The sequence below is a fragment of the Mauremys reevesii genome, linkage group 6, assembly GCF_016161935.1.
Source record: "Mauremys reevesii isolate NIE-2019 linkage group 6, ASM1616193v1, whole genome shotgun sequence".
NCBI lineage: Eukaryota > Metazoa > Chordata > Testudines > Geoemydidae > Mauremys > Mauremys reevesii.
The window spans coordinates 80,176,672-80,197,184 of record NC_052628.1 but is presented as its reverse complement, the minus strand read 5'-3'; the positions used below and the strand labels follow the sequence as shown (position 1 = coordinate 80,197,184).

The window sequence follows — 20,513 nt, the reverse complement described above, 5'->3', positions numbered from 1 at the left end:
CTTCCCAACTTAATTTTTTTAAAATAAAGCATAGATTCTGGAATGCAGTTATGTGGTAGTTTATGTGGCTATATTATACATTGGCTCCTGCTTCTTAGAAACTATAGCATTTCTTTCTCCACCCGGAAGTCAGGATACTGGGCTAGATGGACCTTTTGTCTGACCCAATATGGCTGTTCTTATGTTCATCCATGCCATGTTGTTATTCTCTGTGTAGCAAAACACCACATTTTATATTGCATGTAGTACTGCAGGCAATATGGCTCCTTTATGGTTACTTCTGTCTAAGTAAAGTATCACCAATATTCTCTGCAAGAATGCAAACAGCTCTTAATAGAAAGCTTGTTAGATAACTGGTGCTGCTCAGCAGTAAAAGCAGCATACACTGTTTTCAGAAGGTCCTGCAAAGATGCAGCCACTGCTTCAGTTTGGTGATTTTGTAATTTTTAAGCAGTGGAACGTGGCCATTCTGCCAGCTGAAGATTCCTAATGTTTCAGAGGAAAGTGAAACAGCTCCAGCTTCCACAAAAAAACCAAAAGAGTTCAATGCTCTCTTTTGAATCCCACAGTGGCTAAGTTGACACCCTGAATAAAAATACATTTCATTTTCCTGTTTCGTTTTAGCCTGCAGAATTTCAAAAGTAAAAATTTATGACATTATCCAGTTCTTTTCAACTATTTGTCTCTACCGTCTGTGAATTCCATAGACTGGCATTAAGAAACAATTCCTTTTGTTTTAAATTTACTGCAATTTTTTTTTAAATTATAATTTATATTTGACAGAGAGAGAGCACATGGAAACAAGTTAGATCAGACATTTCCAAATACCAATTGAAGAGACACTACATTGGTTAAAAAACAATTTCTAAAAATAAACACATTTCCTACCTACATTACTAACATCAATTTAGATTACTGAAACAAATAATATTTACACATTTTCTTTTTTTTACTATTTATGCTGTTTGCTCTTTGCATTTCCTCATCTTGGAGAAGAACAGTTATTTTCACTTTTGTTTATAATAATCTTAAACTTGCTACAACATTTGTATAGCAAACACTGAAAGAAATGTTTGTTAAAGTTTCCACTAACATTTTTTTTTTAACTTAGGGGAAAATGGCCTTCAATTTTGTAAAGGTTTATTTTATAAAACCTAAAATATTTTGATCAAATTTGATCTGAAAGTTGTCCATTAAGAAACATGAAACATATGCAGAGGCACAGCAACATGGTTAACAGTCTACCAAACACTTTCAAGTCTATTCTTCAAATCAGATAGCAAAAGTGTTTAAGAACATATTTCATTTCGTTTCACATTTCAAAACCCCCAAAGTAAAATCCTTTTAACTCAAACCAGGACAAATTCTGTACCACATACCTGTTAAAGACAAACTATGAATTTCTGAAAAAATAATAACCCTGCCCTCGGAGTTTGCTTTCAGCTGATATATACTGGGAAATGAAAGAGAGTAAAATAATAAGAATTTTACCAGATGAAAAAAATATGAAAATTGGTCATGTCTAGGTAATGTTCAAAACAAATAAATGCAGGCCAGTAAAATTATATAATGAAAAAAAGATCATATAAACCATGCTTCTGAAAATGTTTATTCATATGAGTAAGTTTACATATGTAAAGCCACGATTCAGCAAACTACTTAAGCACATGAATAATTTAATTAAAGGCAAGGGACTATTACATGCTTAATGATAAGCGCATGCTTAAGTATCTTGCTGAGCTAAGGCTGAAGTATTTACAGTACAGAATTCAGGCCTAATCCTGAAAGCTACTAACAGCCTCTGCAGCCACTGATTTCAGGACAGATCCTTAGACTTCTACATCCCATTTATTAATCAGGACATGGAGATGGATACAAAATATGCAATGAAGAAAGTGTTGGTTTACAGAGGGTCTTCTTACTTACCAGTGGCTTGACAGAAGAGGTGAAAGGTTCCATGGACACTAACATGCTGTGCCTGGTCACTTAGGAAAGGTGGTAACAACATGGCCATTACAAGCTCTGTGCTAGACCAAACATCAGGCATGGTATTGGTGGGTGAAGGAGGTGAATCACTTCCCACACAGGACAAAAAGGAGGTACCAGTAGGAGGGAAAGGTATAGAAGATGAGGCTGTGTGACAGAAGAGGACAGAAAAGAAAAAAGAGGGCACTAAGGAAAAAGGTTTTAAGAAATACATAACACACCGAAGAAATAATGCAAAAAGGACAAATGAGTTTTAGAAGGATGACAAATGAAAATCACTAGATTCCTAGAAATGAGCTCTATTCACTCTCTACCCCCTATGAATTTAAAGCTGAAGAGAAAACCTATGTGAAATTAATTACAGAAGTCTCATTAAAGAAAAGCAAAACGTAAGGCTTTACAATATTTAAAGTGGTTTCACTATGTACATTGGATGAAAGTCAAGGATATAATACAACTTATTTTAATATTTATTCTGTTGCTTTTCATATGTACATAATTAAAAATAGAAAAATAAAACCAAACTGAATCTTATAAAATATAAACTGTTTACACTAAGATGATCTAAATTATATTATGTTTGAATGAGAGGTCAACAAAAACAACAACAAAAAAGAAGCCTGGGCATACTGCTATTTACTATGACAATTCTATTTCTAACAACATTTACAGAAAGACACTAACAATTCTTAAAGAACTGTACCGCACAAAAAACTTTTACAGACAAATAGTGCCGCTGTGAACCAGGTTTAGAATGCTTGTATTTTTTCACTTGCAGGCATGAGTCATGTGACAATTCAGCTAACCAATTATTTTGAGCAACTCCAGTTTCAGTCTCCAGTTGCATACGAGATTGGTAGAAGTTAACCAGAAATAGTGAAAAATTGCAAAGACTTTGTTATTAAAGAGAAGTTCAGTTACTTTTTAGTATAAAACTGCAATATTGTCTTGTCTAGCTATCAACTGCAGCAAGTTAACCCCATCCAATTATTACATCAAATTCTTCTAATAAATTCTGTATTGGTTCCACAGTGCAAAAGCCTCTCTGAGTGGCATAGCTAAGTGACAGCTGCTTCCTGTGCCATTTCACTTAAAAAAAAATAATAATAATCCAGTTTTATATAGCAACAGAATGCGATGGTGTCCATCTTGTTGGAGTTTTTTTTTAAATCTTACCTATGCTCCTGCAATCCCGAAAAAAAATAACATCATCTACTCGAATGACTGTTGTACCTACATTTCTAGAAAGCAAAAAGATAGCACTTAAAGCAAAGATTATCCCTGAGAATCTTACACAAATCAAACCAGCTCTTTCCCAATGTACATTTAATTCTACAAGGTACACAAACAGCAATTTTTCAAAATTAATTCTTAAACTAATCAAAGCTACCCAACTTGCCAACAGACTCAAAACGTTATGCTAAGAATAAGAATCACTAGAAGCAAAGAAATGTCCCAATCTGGACAAAATGCTATAATTTACCAATCTGATAAACTAAACTTCATTTCCAATTTGGAATTAAAATGAAATTAGTTGTTTTTAAATGGCAGCTTAAATATGTGCAGACTTGGAAGTATTTAATTTAGCTGATTGCATTAGTCTCATTTTTATTCTATGGAAGAAAAGGGATTAAATAAATCAGTAACTGCATTTGCAACTGTTAAAAGTACTCTGAAAAATCCCGGAAAAACATGGTGATCTGCAACTAGCCATTTTTAAAAAACCATGAAATACGATTATCGGATACACCAGAACATTGTTTTCTATTCTAGCAAGGTTTGAAATTGTCACGCTGAATCTTTTAAGCGCACATAACCCTCTATGGCTAAGTTGTCACATCCAAAAGTATCCGTGCTCAAATAATTAACTGTAAGAACCACAGTTATTTTCGTGATTAATGTGGAGGACTTTCTCTTTCAGTCACACTCTGCATCTGAGTCAGCATATTTTAGTTCACATTTAACATCAAAAGGTTTGTCCTTGACTTCTTTGTGAGCCTGCGAGGAGACATCATCATCATGTTGAACCTGGCCATTTCCACAATCTGGCTCAGTCTCATATCCAGTGTCATGAGCTGGCTTTGGCTGCTCTCCAGTTTGGTTCTGGATACTGCCTTGCTCCACTAGAGTTTCTTTTACACTTTGCTCACAATCAGAAAAATCTGATTTGGGTTTTTTCTTACCAAGTAACATGGCAGAGCGGAATTTTAAACACTGGCCTGGTAAATAGCCTTTGTAACAGTTGTAGGACAACAGACTTAGGAAGAGAACAAAAAAGAACAGAAAGAGAAATATTAAAAGGAAATTATCATTTGACTTTAAGAACATTGTCTTTTCAGGGACTCCATCAGGAACAGAATTGAAGATTTCAGGGTTGGAGGTTGCACTTGCTAGGATGGGGCCGATTGGCTCTCTTATTATCCTTCCTGTTGTTACTGGTATAATCTGGGTGGTCGAAGTTTGAGCAGTAGACCCTTCTGTTGGCACAGTTGACATTTTTGGTACATCGGTATTACCTTCTGTCTGTGCTGCTGGTTGGATTGGGTCCACTGTACTAGGCTGGATTTTTTTCAGTTCCAAAACATGTTTAGCCACCACTTGAGAAAATTTCTTATTCTTCACTTTTTCTTCTGACAAACACTGATAAATGCCACTATCTCCTTCTGATAAATTGAAGATGAGCAGTGCTTTCTCCAGAAGACGATACTTGGGGCTCTCAACTTTCAATACATCATCTTTGAATTTCCAAACTACCTGGGCCAGGTTGGATTTTTGAGAACATTTGAGTTCTGCTGTGCTCCCATGCTTGAATGTATGCTGCAGAGAATTCTCTCTTACTTTATCTGGAACATCAAAATAAATTTGCAAAGTATCAGCAATGATTTTTGATTGCATTAATCCCTATAGTTTCATGGTTCTGTAGTCATAAGCGAAATGTAACGTTTACTCCATGAAGTCTACCTCTATTCCTCAGTTTGAAACAGGATTACATCACCACCAACTAGGTACTTTTTAGTTCGCGCCAGCAGGGTCTACACGGGACAGTTAGAGCGCAACACTTCAGAGTGCTCTCCAGGTCACACCCCCATAGTCCAGACTGTGGTGATGGGTAGACAAGCCCCTAGGCCATGAAGACATTGAAAATCTGAACAAACCACCAAACAGCAGCTATGCCTGAGATACTGAGGGATATAAGACATCAGGCTTTAGGATTTACACTAATTTATTAAGAATTAGGATTAGGCCTTTATGGGGTAGATTATCCCGCATCTGCCTATTAAGGAGTGTCTTGCACCTTCCTCTGTAGGACCTGATGCTAGTCACTTTTAGAGACTGTCAGGATATTGGCCTAGATGGACCCATATGGTAATTGTTATGAGAAAGTAGTACATTTTTGAGTACATAAATATTGTAAGCATCTGAAATAAATCTACATATGATATTGATATTACTCAGAAATACCACTTCTCAGCTGTAACACTCTAACCCCCAAAACAAAACAAAAAAAAACAATTAAAAAAAAAACTAACACACACGAAACATACAGCATGATAAAACTAATTAAGTAGCAAGCAGCATTCTTATAGTGGTCCATACAGTGCTTGATTTAATAATACACATGGTAATGTAAACCCTGTGAAAGCCTCAACTACTACAATGTAAGTCTCCTGGAATCCTATTTCTCCCCAAGGATTCCTTGATGTGTGGTGACAGCAGCAACACACATTACAAAAAAGAAAAGCTGTGATTATTTGAGCTTTCAATACACTGGAGCACCATTTCAGCTACTCTAGATATCTGCTCAGTGGTATTCAGAACCTTTCTCCCAACCATAAATCAATTTATCTGAAGATCATTTCCTTTGCTCTAACCATAATAATCAGGTATTCTTAACTGCCATTAGAATTCTCAAGTGACCTAATAAGTATCAAGAATGCAATTAAGGACTCTAATGTAATTCCTTATGGCAAACATCATTCTCATTCATAAGCAGCAGCTGCAGTGGCCCAGGTTCATTTTATTGTTTATTACACTGAATGTAACACTATGCAACATATGTCTATCAATACAGACATTCTAAGATAATACATATACTGTACAGATGCTCAAATACAATATATAAAACTTAAGTTTAAACACATGAAATGGGAATGCACATGGATAAATAAATATACAAAACACCTGAATAAACACGACAATTTAAATGCATTGCATATTTATTTTTTAAATCACATTTATAAAAAAACAAAACTTACCAGGGCAGGAAGAGGCATCACCACCTATGTTCTGAATCCAATCCCTATACAAATTAATCAAGCATTAAAAGTTGTAATCATATATTCCTCACCACCACCCCATGATTAAAAGGAGCAGGATAATGATGATGCTTAAATTATGCAGACAATCACAATATGTTGGTAGTCATCTAATAGGAAAGTCAATGTTTAAAAATACACTGTATACATGGACCATTAATACAAGTAAATTGTTACAGCGTGCATCTTGTTCATTAATGTCAACTGGACTTTTTAAAATAAAAACAATTATAAATGATAAATAAGGTCACAAATGTATAAATATTACATAATTTTGTCAGGAAATTTTTACATGACGTAGAATTTCTTATTGCTAACCACAGGAGAGACAGCAGGTGCTATTACCTTTCAATTTCATCTTCTTTAAGAATATTAATACAGGAGGCTTCATGTGACTTCCAAGCACAGTAGGGATCTCTAGCTAGAACACAGTCAACACAAGTGCTGTACTTGTCACAGAATGCAACGGGAGACTGAACCACACCAGAATTGGAACCTGCATAGAGATACCTTTTGCCCTGTGGATGTAACAGAGAGAGACCATCCACAATCACCCTTTGGAAATCATGTAACAAACATATTACATTCATTAATTAACCACATTCTTAGGAATTGCAGACAGAAAACAAGAGGACAGCCAAGAAAATGATGGATAGACCATCTACAAGAGGACAGAGTGGATCTGGGGCAAGCATTGGACCAGCAAGCCTGGAAAAAACTGATCCAGTGACCAAGCCCAGTTAGCTGAGAAAAGGAGGGGGAGGGGAGAAGAAAATTAGGACTTGATAGGGTATATTCTAAAATACAGATATATAATAGTAGAGGACTGGTGGGAGATGAGGGAAGGAGTAAAAGAAAAGTTTGGAAAAGAGAAGACTAAGGGGGGACATGATAGAGGTATATAAAATCATGAGTGATGTTGAGAAAGTGGATAAGGAAAAGTTATTTACTTATTCCCATAATACAAGAACTAGGGGTCACCAAATGAAATTAATAGGCAGCAGGTTTAAAACAAATAAAAGGAAGTTCTTCTTCATCAACTTGTGGAACTCCTTACCTGAGGAGGTTGTGAAGGCTAGGACTATAACAATGTTTAAAAGGGGACTGGATAAATTCATGGTGGCTAAGTCCATAAATGGCTATTAGCCAGGATGGGTAAGAATGGTGTCCCTAGCCTCTGTTCGTCAGAGGATGGAGATGGATGGCAGGAGAGAGATCACTTGATCATTGCCTGTTAGGTTCACTCCCTCAGGGGCACCTGGCATTGGCCACTGTCGGTAGACAGATACTGGGCTAGATGGACCTTTGGTCTGACCCGGTACGGCCTTTCTTATGTTCTTATGAGTACTTTGTTTTGAATAGTATTTTAAAAAGATAAGGAAGTTGTCTCAGCATGAGGGTGTGGATTAGATGATCCCTCGAGGTCCCTGGCAACCCTACATTTCTATGATTCTATGATCTTGACAGTGTTCAATGACTGGAAAAATGAGGAGAAATTGTGAGAGTTATGAGAGCTTGTAATAGGAGTAAATATTCAACTTTAGAGTTATCCATAGATTTAGAGCTGGGCAAACAACAGAGTTTTTGATTCACTGGCAATTCCAAAATAAAAAAAATTGTTTCAAGTCAAACACCACATTTTCTTTTGACAACATTGAAATGTTTTATTTAAATTTCAACCATTTTAAAATGTTTTTGATTTTTTAATAAAAGAAAATTTTAAAACTAAACATAGTTTTGAAAAACCCCCCCCAAAAAAATCAAGAAATTTTGTTTCAAAAAGGTCAAAACAAAATGTTTACATTTTTTCAGAATATTTGAAAGTTTTTTGGTTTGGTTTTTTTTTTTACCAAAACAATTTGGTAAAATAGACATGCACTAGCACTATTGTTGAATCTGCATTTCTGAAAAAAGTTTCAGATGAAAAATTTCACTCAGGGCTGCACATGCAAAGCCAATACTGCTGAGGACTCCAAAAATGGGACTGGAGGGTTGGTCATGGAATCCACACTGATGATAACATTGCAAAGACTCACAGTTACTACAGGGTATGGTAACTGTTGTCTCTTCTGAGTGTGTCACAGTGTGAATCCCACTGCAGGTGACTGGCAAGCAGTATTCTTCCTGGATGGTGGGAGTGACGAGTTTCAGTTGCATTAGAAAAATAACTCAAGTACCACTCTCCTGACCTTGGCATCAGACATGGTTGCTGTGTCACAGACATAATGTTTAACAAAGATCAATGGGTTGCTCCACGTTGCTGCCCTGCAGTTCTCAGATACAAACATATTCCTAAAGCAGGTCAAAGATGCTACCTGTGCACTGGCAGAGCATGTCTTGATATTCGGAGAGACTCAGCAGGTATCTGACAGCAGGCAGAAATGCACTGTGATCCACTTAGAGATTGTCTGTGATGAGATGGCTTGGCCTTTTGATGGGCTGGATATGGCCACAAGGAGGCAGGGAGACCAGCCTAAAAGGTTGGTTAAGCTCTGTTAGGGTAATATATCAAGGCTCTTGAAATGTCCAACATATGTAGTTTCTTCTCTCCTGGGGCTGAATGAGGTTTCAGGAAAGACTGGCAGGTTAATTGACTACTTTAGGTGAAATTATGAGACCACATAGGGATGAAGTTAGGATGTGGTCTCAGAAGTGTTCCTATGAAAAGAGGCATTCCTTCCTGTTCTGCAGAATGCCACATTGCAGATCCTGACGGACAACACATTTGTAATGCACTACATCAATAAGCACACAGGCGCTTGTTCATCCCCTCTCTGCCAGCAGGCCAGCAGACTGTAGACTTGGTGTCATCACCATGAGGTAACCCCACTGGCTCTGCACCTTTCAGGAGTCAGTAACAGTCTGGCAGACTTCTTAAGCAGACGTATACTGACATGGGCATGAGTGGTCACTGCAGAATTCCATCAAAGAACTGATATTTCACCATTGGGGGACTTCTACAATAGATCTGTTCGTCACAGAGAACATCACGTTTTAATTTCTGCTCTAGAGGGGGCATGAGACTGACCACCTTATCAGACACTTTCCTGCTACAGTGGTCTCCAGGCCTCCTGTATTCCTTTCCCCCAATTCTCCTGATCTTGAAGGTAAGGCTACTCCAGATGGGCTACATTGATTGTGATAGCTCCCTACCAGCCTGCTGGCTTGGATGTTGGTTGGCTGAGTACTACCCACAGGGACCATTCTCGACAGGTTTGAGAAATTCTTATGCTGCCTAGGAAGCCATCTGCTAGGAAGACTTACTCCTCCAAATGGAAATGTTTCTCCATATGGGCAGTCCAACATAATATAGACCTAATAGAGACCCCCCATCAAAGATCCTCAAGTACATGCAGCATTTGAAACGTGCTATATTGGCATTTAGTTCTCTCAAAGTCCACCTTCCTGCTGTATCGGCATGTCACCATTCTGATTCAGTAGTATTTGGTCTCACATCTGATGGTATCAAAGTTCCTCCGAGGCCTCCTGATACTTACCCACCTGTCTCCTATGTGGAATCTCAACATCATTTTCCTGAAATCCGTGAAGCCTCTGTTTGATAGATCACCTTTCCCTCAAGATAACCACCAAAAAAAAGGCAATCCTCTTAGCCTGAAAGGTTAGCAAGCTCCAAGCCCTTATGGCTAGACCTCCTTATAATGGTCCTAGACTCTAGGATGTTCATACATACATTCAAATAGTTCTGAGACCATGTCCACTGCATCTGAAGATGGTTCTGGTGGGTTCCTCAATCTATCCCCAAGGTGCTTGTGATGAGTGTCATAATCGAGAAGGGGGCAAAGAAGGGCACCTCCTTTTGTATATTTCCTGGCCTCAGCTACCAAGTGAGCTCTCGCGGGACGTAGGGTAAGACTGTGATTCTCTTGATCATATGGTACTTGGACAGAGAGTACACTGATCTCAGCCATAGCTATAAGGGTCGCAGGTGAAGTGTGGCAATTGGCATCACTTACATACATGCCAACATGTGACCTTGTAGACCCAGACATATCCAACATCACTGCTGGATTTCATTTTACATTATTTGCCACTGACTGGAGAGACTGCAACCTGTTCATTCTCTGGGAGATAGGGCAATCCTGGCTGGCCTGGAAATTGTCAATATGTTGAATATATAAAATTTTTCTTATACGACAGATGTCTCCTCTCTAGCCGCTCTACAATTCTCATACATTCTTGAAACAACTTTAAACCATCCAGCACTGACACCAGTACAGAGGACACTATCTTGTTGGGTGATAAAGAGAGATTTTTTGGTGCTTGAGTGGGGCCAGAGCAGTAACAACCTCCTGCGTCCAGTTCTTGGTAGTCCTCTCTCTCCAGGTCTGGCCAGGGATACTGCTGGGGAGAGCATCCTCTTCTTAGAGTGTAGTGGAGACTGGCTCCTAGAAGCACGAGGCGGGACACCAGTAGGCCTACTAAGACTATGGCAGCATGCAATAAGGCTACTGATAGCTTGTTTGATATTGGCCAATCCAAGGCCATTCCTGATGGGGCAGTGGTTGAGTCCTTTAGGGACAGCTGACTGGCCTTTTGGTGATGTTGCCCTTGGATCTCAGAAGAGAGGATTCTCTGCTTAAGGAAGGCAAGACGACATACCCCGGTGACAGGAAGAATGAGTAAATCTCTTCTAGAGACAATGCTAAGGTATTGCCACTCTCATTACAGGGTCTGCACTGGTATAGAAGACGGTCCTGCTTTCTTGCAGGGTCATGTCAGTTAGCTTTATTTCAGTTGTAGGGGTCAGTATGGAAGGTTGTGTCACTGGTACTGGGTTAGGCGTCGGAGAAGTTATTTTCTGCTTCGCAGGCTATTCCTAATCACCAGCCTTCAGCGCTGTAGGGGATTTTGTGGGTCTCTCTCCTAGGGATTTAAGAGGTCCATCTTTGTGCAAAGACAATAAGCTCCACCTGGATTTTCTGGCTCTGTGTTTGAAGACACCCCCTTGGAGCTGAGTAGTGGAAGCAAAAGACATATCTGGCTTTAAGACTAAGCTTGATAAATTTATGGAGGGGATGGGATGATGGGATAGCCTAATTTTGGCAATTAATTTGGCAATTGATCTTTGATTATCAGCAGGTAAGTATGCCCAGTGGTCTGTGATGGGATGTTAGATGGGATAGGATCTGAGTTACTGCAGAGAATTCTTTCCTGGGTGCTGGCGGGTGAGTCTTGCCCACATGCTCAGGGTTTAACTGATTGCCATATTTGGGGTCGGGAAGGAATTTTCCTCCGGGGCAGATTGGCAGAGGCCCTGGAGGTTTTTCGCCTTCCTCTGCAGCATGGGGCAAGGGTCACTTGCTGGAGGATTCTCTGCAGCTTGAGGTATTCAAACCACAATTTGAAGACTTCAGTAACTCAGACATAGGTTAGGGGGTTGTTATAGAAGTGGATGGGTAAGATTCGGTGGCCTGCTTTGTGCAGGAGGTCAGACTAGATGATCATAATGGTCCCTTCTGACCTTAAAGTCTATGAGTCTATGAGTGTTGATGTCAGTGCACTCTGCTTTGGTGCTGGTGATGTTGATGCCAATGCAGGTGCCAGTCTTTCCTTGTTGTTGTCTTTTCTGAGCTGGTATTAGGCACCACATGTCTACTAGATGAGGTGCTGGTAGAAGCTGCCTTTCTCTTCGGCTCTGAAGACATAGTAATTGATTGTTCTAGTAGACAAAACTTCAACTGCATGTCCCATGATTTACACGCCTTCACAGAGAATGAGAGGCATGCTAAGTATCTATGTAGCACACGGGACTCTCCTAGATAGAAGAAGTATCTGCTGTGCTCATCTTTTAATGGGATTAGTCTGTTGTGGGAAGGGCAGGCTCACACGCTTATAATCTACCATATTGCGGTACAGGAGAGGGGTGTTTATGGGGGTATGACCATACAAATTCAGTCCAGATAAGTCTAGGTCATTCACAGCAGTTCTAAAGAGTTTGGGCAAGAAGAGTTCTGAAGAAGTTTGGAAAATTTAGCTAGAGTGGATTAGACAGTTGTCAGGTTTCATCTCGCTGCTCCAGGCAATATTGGGGAACTGGGAGAAGGTTGCATTCACCCTTTTGCATAGGAGCTTGAGTAGACAGAGTGCCCATGCATGACCCTGACAGACACTGCTGTTCAAGAGACTCCAATCTCATGGGCATGAAGCGCATGCAGGCCAACAGTGGGATCCATGCTGACACATACTCAAAGAACCAAAAGAAATTGGTAAAAAATTGTGGGGAAAAATGGAACAAGAGACATGAATATAAACAAAGACAAAGGAAACATTTAATGTATATTCCCTCTGTGTGCATAATGGTTACCGTTAAAAAAACATCAAGCATTGCTAACAGTTACTGCACATCGATGTTTGAGTTATTATTTTATTTCCCTTTACTTAGTGATGGAAATAAATACAATATCTGTTGGCTAATACCGGCAACTGGGGGGGGTGTGTGTGTGTGTGTGTCCATTTTCCATTGTGTCTGGTAAAACTAAAAACACAGAACAACTCACTTTTGAATATTACAATAAAAGTTATTTTATATTAATTTAAAAGTTTTATTTTAATAAAATAGTTTAATACAATATTGTAGCATATATTGAATTAGAACATAAGAACAGCCATACTGGGTCAGACCAAAGGACCATCTAGCCCAGTATCCTGTCTTCTGACAGTGGCCAGTGCCAGATGCTTGAGGGGAAATGAACAGAACAGGACACTTTCGAGTCATCCATCCCCTGATGTCCAGTCCCAGCTTCTGGCAGTTGGAGGCTCAGGGACACCTGGAGCATGAGGCTGCATTCCTGATCATCTTGGCTATTAGCCACTGATAGACCTATCCTTCATGAACTTACCTAATTTATTTTTTCAACCTAGTTATCTTTTGGCCTTCAAAACATCCCACGGCAACAAGGTCCACAGGCTGACTATCCACTATGTGAAGAAGTACTTCATTTTGTTTTAAACCTGCCGCCTATTAATTTCATCAGGTAACCTCTAGTTCTTGTGTTATGTGAAAGGGTAAATAACACTTCCTCCATACCATTCATGATTTTATAGACCTCTATCAATTCCCCCCCACAACCCCAGTCATTTCTTTTCTAAACTGAACTGTCCCAGTCTTTTTAATCTCTCCTCATATGGAAGCTGTTTCATACCCCTAATCATTTTTGTTGCCCTTCTCTGCACCTTTTCCAATTATTTTTTGAGATGGGGTAACCAGAACTGTACACAGTATTCAAGGTGTGGGCATACCATGGATTTATATAGTGGCATTGTCATATATTCTGTTTTATTATCTATCCCTTTCCTAACATTGTTAGCTTTTTTGACTGCCACTGCACATTGAGTGGCTGTTTTCAGATAATTATTTTAACAGCATTTTTTAAATAATCAACACCCCAACAAAAAGTCATAAAGTCAAAAGGGAAAAGGAAAGAAATTTAAATAAGTGATTAAATTTTTTTTAAATGATAGTTTCTCAATTATATTACCCATATCATTAAACTAGCTCTTATCTTTCAAATAATTTGAGTGAAGAAAAGAAGAATTTTCATTACATTTCTTTTGAGAGTGGAAACCTTATATTGCTTTTGAAATTCTACTGGTATAATATTGTCCTGTGATGCAGCACAAATACATGGAGGATACTGGACAATTACCTAGGAATCTATGGACTTGGAATGCTTTATCACACTGCAGACCTACCCACTAAATCAAAAAATGGGCTCTCTGCATTTACAAAGTTTCTCTTCATCTTCATGAAAAACAGGAAAGCTTTCCAGAGATAGGTGCTGGAAAAACACAGTGTGTAGGGCTCTATGAAAAAGAGGCAATACTGCTGACATGCAAAATGTATTTAAATATCAGACTGAGCACAACAAGGCATAGACTGCCTTTCAGATACAGTGGTAGCCTCCCCAGTCACAAGCTTCAGGGCACTTATTGAACACCACAAACTGCTAAAGGTTAGGATAATGATCTTACATTTATAAAGAGCCTTTCATTTCCAATGAGCCCAAAATGTTTACAAATGCAAGCAATTCCACTGACATTTATGGGACTACTACTGCGGGTAAAGATTACATGCATAAGTAAGGGTTTGCAGGGTCATGTCCCTAATTAGTGTACAAACTACATACAGATGATCATCCATGTCTGTCAGAGAACCACCCATCAATTGCTTGACAGTACAGAGCAAACTACACTAGAGTTTAGGAAATGCAGTGAAGAATCTCTTTTCCAGCTGGAACAGCAGGGGAATTTCAGTTGGCAGAATGCAATGATCCATGCTGGAATGTGACCAGGACACCGGAATTAGACACACTTATTCTTATGAAAAGTCCACTACAGAAAAATCTGGTAAAATTTAAACTAATAGAAATGAATCATAACAACCTATAACATTTGCAGATGACATCCCTGCTATCGAACTCCATTTGTTGGTTTAAAAATTCCACAGAAAGGATACCATTCCCTTAAATTCTACAGAATTTTTCCATAAGGGGTAATAACTTCTGCTTTACATCTAATCAGAAAACTGGTACCTCCAGTAGCAGCAGAGTAGTTCCTAATATCATGCTGAGGAACTGGTTCTAGTACAGACTCAGGGAGAAGAATGTGACCTACTGAAACACCAGTATTTTTTTCTTCACCGCCTATACGTTCACCCTTAGAAGCTTCCCATCCACGTACCAAACAACCCAGCCTGACTCTCCTTATCTGGTGATGTCAGACAGTATCACAGCACAAGATGTTATGGCCACAGGTCATATCCTATATTCTGAGTATTATTTCAGTGATAGAGAAAAAGGCTTGTTGGAAAATGTGACTTTCTTCACACTACTGGGGTTACCCCCTTTTTTTTTTTTTTTTGGATCTTCCACAAAATGTCCTCACACAGTCCTGTTTTTCATGCTTACCTTTTTTGATGAAAGCAACAGTGTCTGAACTGGCTCAAAATTTGGGAAAAGTTGTATTTCTTCAATAATATGCATTCCATTTTCATAGCTAATAGCTTTGTGCAGGGCTCCTTTATCTGAAATAGCCAAACAATACACCTTAGTAAGGACCTCAAAGAAGAACTGTGTAAAATGTGTATGTTTGCTACAGCTTGCATCAATGATCTTCACTAGAAGACTTAATGAACGATAATACTTTGTCTTCCATCAGACAATTTTGAAGTGCACTGTAAATTAGGCCCCATGACAGCCAAGTAACGGTATTTCAGACTCCATTTTACCAAGAGGGAAAATGAGGCACAAAGAGGTTAATGGCCAGGGTATACTCCAACTTAAATAAGTGGCAGAACTTTGGTTGATTTTAACAGTAGAAGGATGAAATAGAACATTGGAAAATGTCCTTTTTTCCTGCCTGTGGAAATTCTTGACTTTTTCTCAAAAAACCAAAACCTGAAAAATTGTGGGTTTTTTTATGAAAAAAATCAGAAGTTTTTAGACAAGCAGACACTTCTCACAAAAATTTTTGTTTAGTCAAAAACTCAATCGTCCATAAAAAAAATAAAAGTTTAAAATGGAAAAATTTCAACCAGACATAGGATTAAGGCCTAAATGGCTTGCTCAAAGTCACACTTAGTAACCCAGTCCATATCTAGAATATTAGGAGCTAGACCCAGAACCCAGACCTTTTCATATCCAAGTCACATGCTTTAATTTTAGATTATGTTTCTTCTAGCATATTCCTATGATTCAACCATTAGACTAGACTAAAAGAACCATGCCTAAGAAAATTTTCTCTTTAGCAGTTAACCATCATATTCAATCTATAAAATCTATGGTTCAATTTTGTTGGAAGCATTTAATTGAGAACATATTACATTTAAATAGCGATATTATGGCTATAAATTTGATTATTTTTTTTACTCTGATGCAGCCCTTAAAATGTTCCATTAATTATGTTTTCTCACTTAATTCTTGGAACGTCAGTGTATTTTTAGTCTGAAAGAAAATACTGCAAAACTTGTTAGTACCTAGCACAAAGTACAATTTGAGCAACTGAGCCAAACACAACTGCTGAACTTGGTAACTGAGTTTGTTCAGGACCATGTTATTGTAAATGTGAGAAAGGAAAAATGTCAATCTAGCACAACTGTAGAAGGAAGTGCAGAAAATCTGGATGGGAAATAAAGGGAGAGACTTGATAACACTGACTGAACTGAGTCCACGGCAAAATGTGTTCAGGCCAATTTGGCAACTAAGTGATGATTTGTTGTGCTAACAGCACAAAGGTTTTTCTCATTTTAAAATCCTATTTTGTCCCAGAAAGCCTTCTGTCTTGTCAAGTATGATCCACCTGTCCCAGTTTTTAAATCTTTGCAGTATCTGTTTGTGTATTTTTAAATTTCCATTCTTTACTGATTTTTAACCTTAAATCACTACTCTTTATTGCACATGTGAACTAGGCCAATCTCCTTGTGTGGTATATTCATTTCCTAACTGGATCTGCTTCACTAAAAGGAACTGCCTATTTTATTTTGTACTACAGAAGGCAAGTTATTTGAAGACTATTCATGAAAGTTTGGTTAGGTCAGGCAGATAGGAAGAAGGGAAGGATCCCTTTGAAATGGACATAGACACAGATCAAACAGGAAGTTAAGCATTAAAGGAGACACATTTTCATCATGACAATATGCATATAATGCCAAGAAAAACTAGTTTTGTATTCTCCTGAATTTCAAATGTGAGGACACCTTGATTAAAGGCACTAAGATGTACTTAAACACAACTGTAAGAAATAAAAATATTTGGTAATTGTGAAACCTTTGCATCAAAGGTCAGAAGAGCTTTTTGCTGGTTTAAATTAAGTATAACATGGAAATATTCCAGGTGTCATTATCAGGCACAACAGATTCTAAGTTGTAGAGACCTACTAGTATAGCTGTATCTATGTGGTGTGACATTTTAAAGTCACCCGTTTTCAGCATTACAAAACAGTTCTTCAGGGAAATTAACTGTAAAGAGGAGGAAGAAGAGTCTCAGACAAATCAAACACAAAATTATACAAAAAAGTGAATTCACTCCGTAGCTTTCTGGGAAACATTCAGATTTCTGTAAATTATGCAACTACCCTTTCAGTTTCATAGATTTGACAATGATCTTTTTTAAAACAAGGAATGCCCATTTTTGTGACATATACTGGATTGTCAAAGCATGGCTGCGTTTTTTTTTGTCTGAAATGAGTATCTCTCACTCTTTAAACTCACACTCAATTTAAAAAAAAAAAGCTGGTAAAGGTGAAGGAATGGCTAATCCTGGTCTTTTCTTTAGTTATTTTGATGTTAGATTTAAATATTTATTGGTCCCTGGCCAATCCTATCCTTTTTACAGGCATACGCCCTTCCTCACCTCTTCCCTACATGTGTGTCTTACATATGCAGATGGTACAGCACTTGGTTCCTAAAGACAAAACTGTCTGTTGTTTCACACAGCAGTTACTGGAGATGCCTGGGTAGAGGAGGACGAGGAATACATGTGAACTACCCCTACCTCTAATGTATTTGTATCTCTGCAGAGGTTAATCCCCTTCCTACAGCGCTACCTGCTCCTCTCCTTTCCATCTGCCATCAGGAAAACTTAGGGCCTGTTTGCTTCCCTGAGCCTCTTTCAATTCAATCCCTTCTCACACTGCTTGTGGGGGCAGGGGCATACAGGTGCACTGTAGGCTGCTGCTGCTAACTGAAACAGCAGCTGTCTATTACCTTTAGGCAAACAACACTGCCAAAGGGTACTGTTGTTGTCCTTTCCCCTCCTGCTGCTGATACAGGGAACTCTTCAGCAAGAAATGAAGCTTCGGAAAAGGTGGTCAGTTAACACATCTACAGTTAAATTGTTTGTGGGATGTATTTTTTAAATGGACCAAGATTGGCCATTTACTCATCATGGCCCTTACTTTTTAAAAATTGTGGACACTAGTTGGTATGAAAGTATTGCAAGTGTTCGTTCTGTTTGCTGACAATATATTTCACCCTACTATACTAACTTAAAATAGAGACTTAAAATAGTGTAATGCAAACTCACCTGTACTAATAAACATAACATCGTACATGCTGCCATTGAGTGCTGTGACTCTGTCTACCACGATCTGTGTATACCTCACATCTCGTTTTATTAATCTGGGTCTGTCCCCTATCGGGGTCACCGAGTCATCCATTAGAGGGTGATCTTTAACAAACTGTAGGGTTTTGTCTGGTAAATTTAGAGAACTCATGTAGTTCGCTGCTCTTGCCTCCTTGTTTATACACTGTCAAAAGAAAAATTGCATCATTTGTTTTTACCATATTGTACACTGTTGACAGCAGCATCACCCGCTTTTTTCCAATCTTATTTTTAAAGTTATAAAACACTGTAGGAACATAGGGTCTGTTCTTTGTTATTTCTCTGTGCAGTACCAAGTACAATTGGGCCCAAATCCTCACCTTGAGTTCCCAGGCACAAAATATTAATAAATAATAAAAATAAATACTACTACTTGTTTCAAATGGATAGCTGTTTTTTAAAAGATCCTATTGACTTAGTATGATTGGGCCATCTGTAAAATGGGTCATATATTTAGTGTACCCCTTTCAAAAAGAATGTTTAAGATATCTTTGAAAGAAGCCTGATGGCTAAAACTGTGGAAGTGCACCTTTAAATAATAAAACTCAAACATAACTGAACACATAGGCGCCAGCTTTCTCCAGCGCCGGTGGGTGCCCGCGCCCCCGCCCCTTTCCCTGCCCCGCCCCGACTCCACCCCATCCCCACACTCGCCCCCATTCCAACCCCATCCCCAAAGTCCCTGCCCTAACTCCGCCCCCTCCCTACTACTTCATTGCTAGATACAAAACTTCAAGATCAACCAATTGGCAACATGGCAGTGATTAAAAGAAAAAAAAACATTTTCTAAGGAAATGGTTTCCGTATCAGGCCACATATATTAGCTAATGTCCTTCTCTAATATTTTCCCTGAATGTTTATAGGTTCTTTCTTAGGTGCAAGAGAAAAAGAACTGCTGTCATCTGAGTTTATCCGAACTTACAGCTCCAGGTCGAGGTTTAGGAATCTCTCCATTGTATCGGACCCACTTTGTATGAGACTGTTCTACTGTGGCACTCTGCATATACTTTCCTTTGGAGAAAACGTCTTCCACAGTAGACAAGTTGTATGCACACACTGCTGACAGCCCCATATTATTCCTAAAATTAAACAGTGGAAAATGTTACCATTTTACTGTGTGGTGGTAACCAACCGAAATTAAATAACATTTCTGGAAAAAGATTAAATGATACTCACAGTTGTGGGGTAAAAACTCCATAAATCACTGGTTCCTTCAAACTTGGAGACTTCAGAATAAACACATCATTGATAATGTTGAAAATTAAATTCTTATCAGGTGTAGTACAGATCAATTTGGCCTTGAGAAAGGAGGTCCATTTTTTCTGTAAAGTCCTTAATCCTCCTTGGTCCCTCTTTCAGAGGGGTTGAGGGAAAGAGAATGAAAATGTAAGGTATATGTTCTTTCTTAAATAAAGGTTCAACACATACAACACTTACTGGTTCTGGTACGTACTATCTAAACTGAATAGTCATGAATAAAAGCAGAAAAGCAATTAAAAGATACAACAAACAAACTAAACAATGCTGAAGAGTTTTTTGGATATAATAGAAACAATGTAGAATGGTTTCTCTCAGCACACAAAGATAGTGTTATAGGGCCAAATTCTACTCCCAGTTAAGTTGTGCAGATCTGTAGTAACTTTGCTGAAGTCAATGGAGTTACTTAGATATATGCTAATGAGTATAGATTTTCTGGAGGGAAGATGAGACTTATGACAGCTTCAAAGAACTGTATTATAATAATAGGTAGTAAATTGAGCTGAGCACAGAGCTTTAAAAAACTGTACACGGGACAACAACTTAAAGTAAATAAAGCTGCATTATAACTGTACTTACAAAAGAAAGAATATTAGGTCTATTCTGTGATCATCTCAAAATGTTAGTAACTTAAGATCTAGTCCTGCAAACACATAGGCATGTATTTAATTTTACTCATGTGAATAGTTCCATAGGAGTCAATGAGTATTAGGGCCCAATCCTGAAATTAGGATAAGTACCATGAGTAAGGATTTGCAGGCTCAAGGCCTTAAAAATAAGAGAGATCATTCAACTACTGGGAAAGTATGCCCAGAAATATAATGAAATTAGTAGT

General features: G+C 38.4%; 1 protein-coding gene and 1 long non-coding RNA gene across 8 annotated transcripts in view; one reads left to right on the top strand and one right to left on the bottom strand.

Annotated features, from left to right (window-relative positions):
• Positions 1-20,513, bottom strand: part of SEMA4D (semaphorin 4D) — a 150,335-nt gene that overhangs the window by 17,980 nt on the left and 111,842 nt on the right. For 5 of the 7 annotated variants that reach the window (XM_039545985.1, XM_039545989.1, XM_039545988.1 and 2 more), the window contains exons 9-15: positions 19,598-19,773; positions 19,344-19,500; positions 18,344-18,566; positions 15,230-15,345; positions 6,648-6,820; positions 6,243-6,286; positions 3,033-4,829 (exon numbers count right to left, since the gene is read on the bottom strand). In XM_039545985.1, the coding sequence (XP_039401919.1) occupies positions 3,904-4,829; positions 6,243-6,286; positions 6,648-6,820; positions 15,230-15,345; positions 18,344-18,566; positions 19,344-19,500; positions 19,598-19,773 (1,815 nt within the window). In that variant the 3' untranslated portion in view covers positions 3,033-3,903. Of the gene's footprint in view, positions 1-1,926; positions 2,134-3,032; positions 4,830-6,242; positions 6,287-6,647; positions 6,821-15,229; positions 15,346-18,343; positions 18,567-19,343; positions 19,501-19,597; positions 19,774-20,513 lie in introns of those variants that run through there. The other 2 variants (XM_039545992.1, XM_039545990.1) reach the window with 2 other exon arrangements.
• Positions 1-20,513, top strand: part of LOC120408771 — a 53,491-nt gene that overhangs the window by 18,787 nt on the left and 14,191 nt on the right. The window lies entirely within an intron of this gene.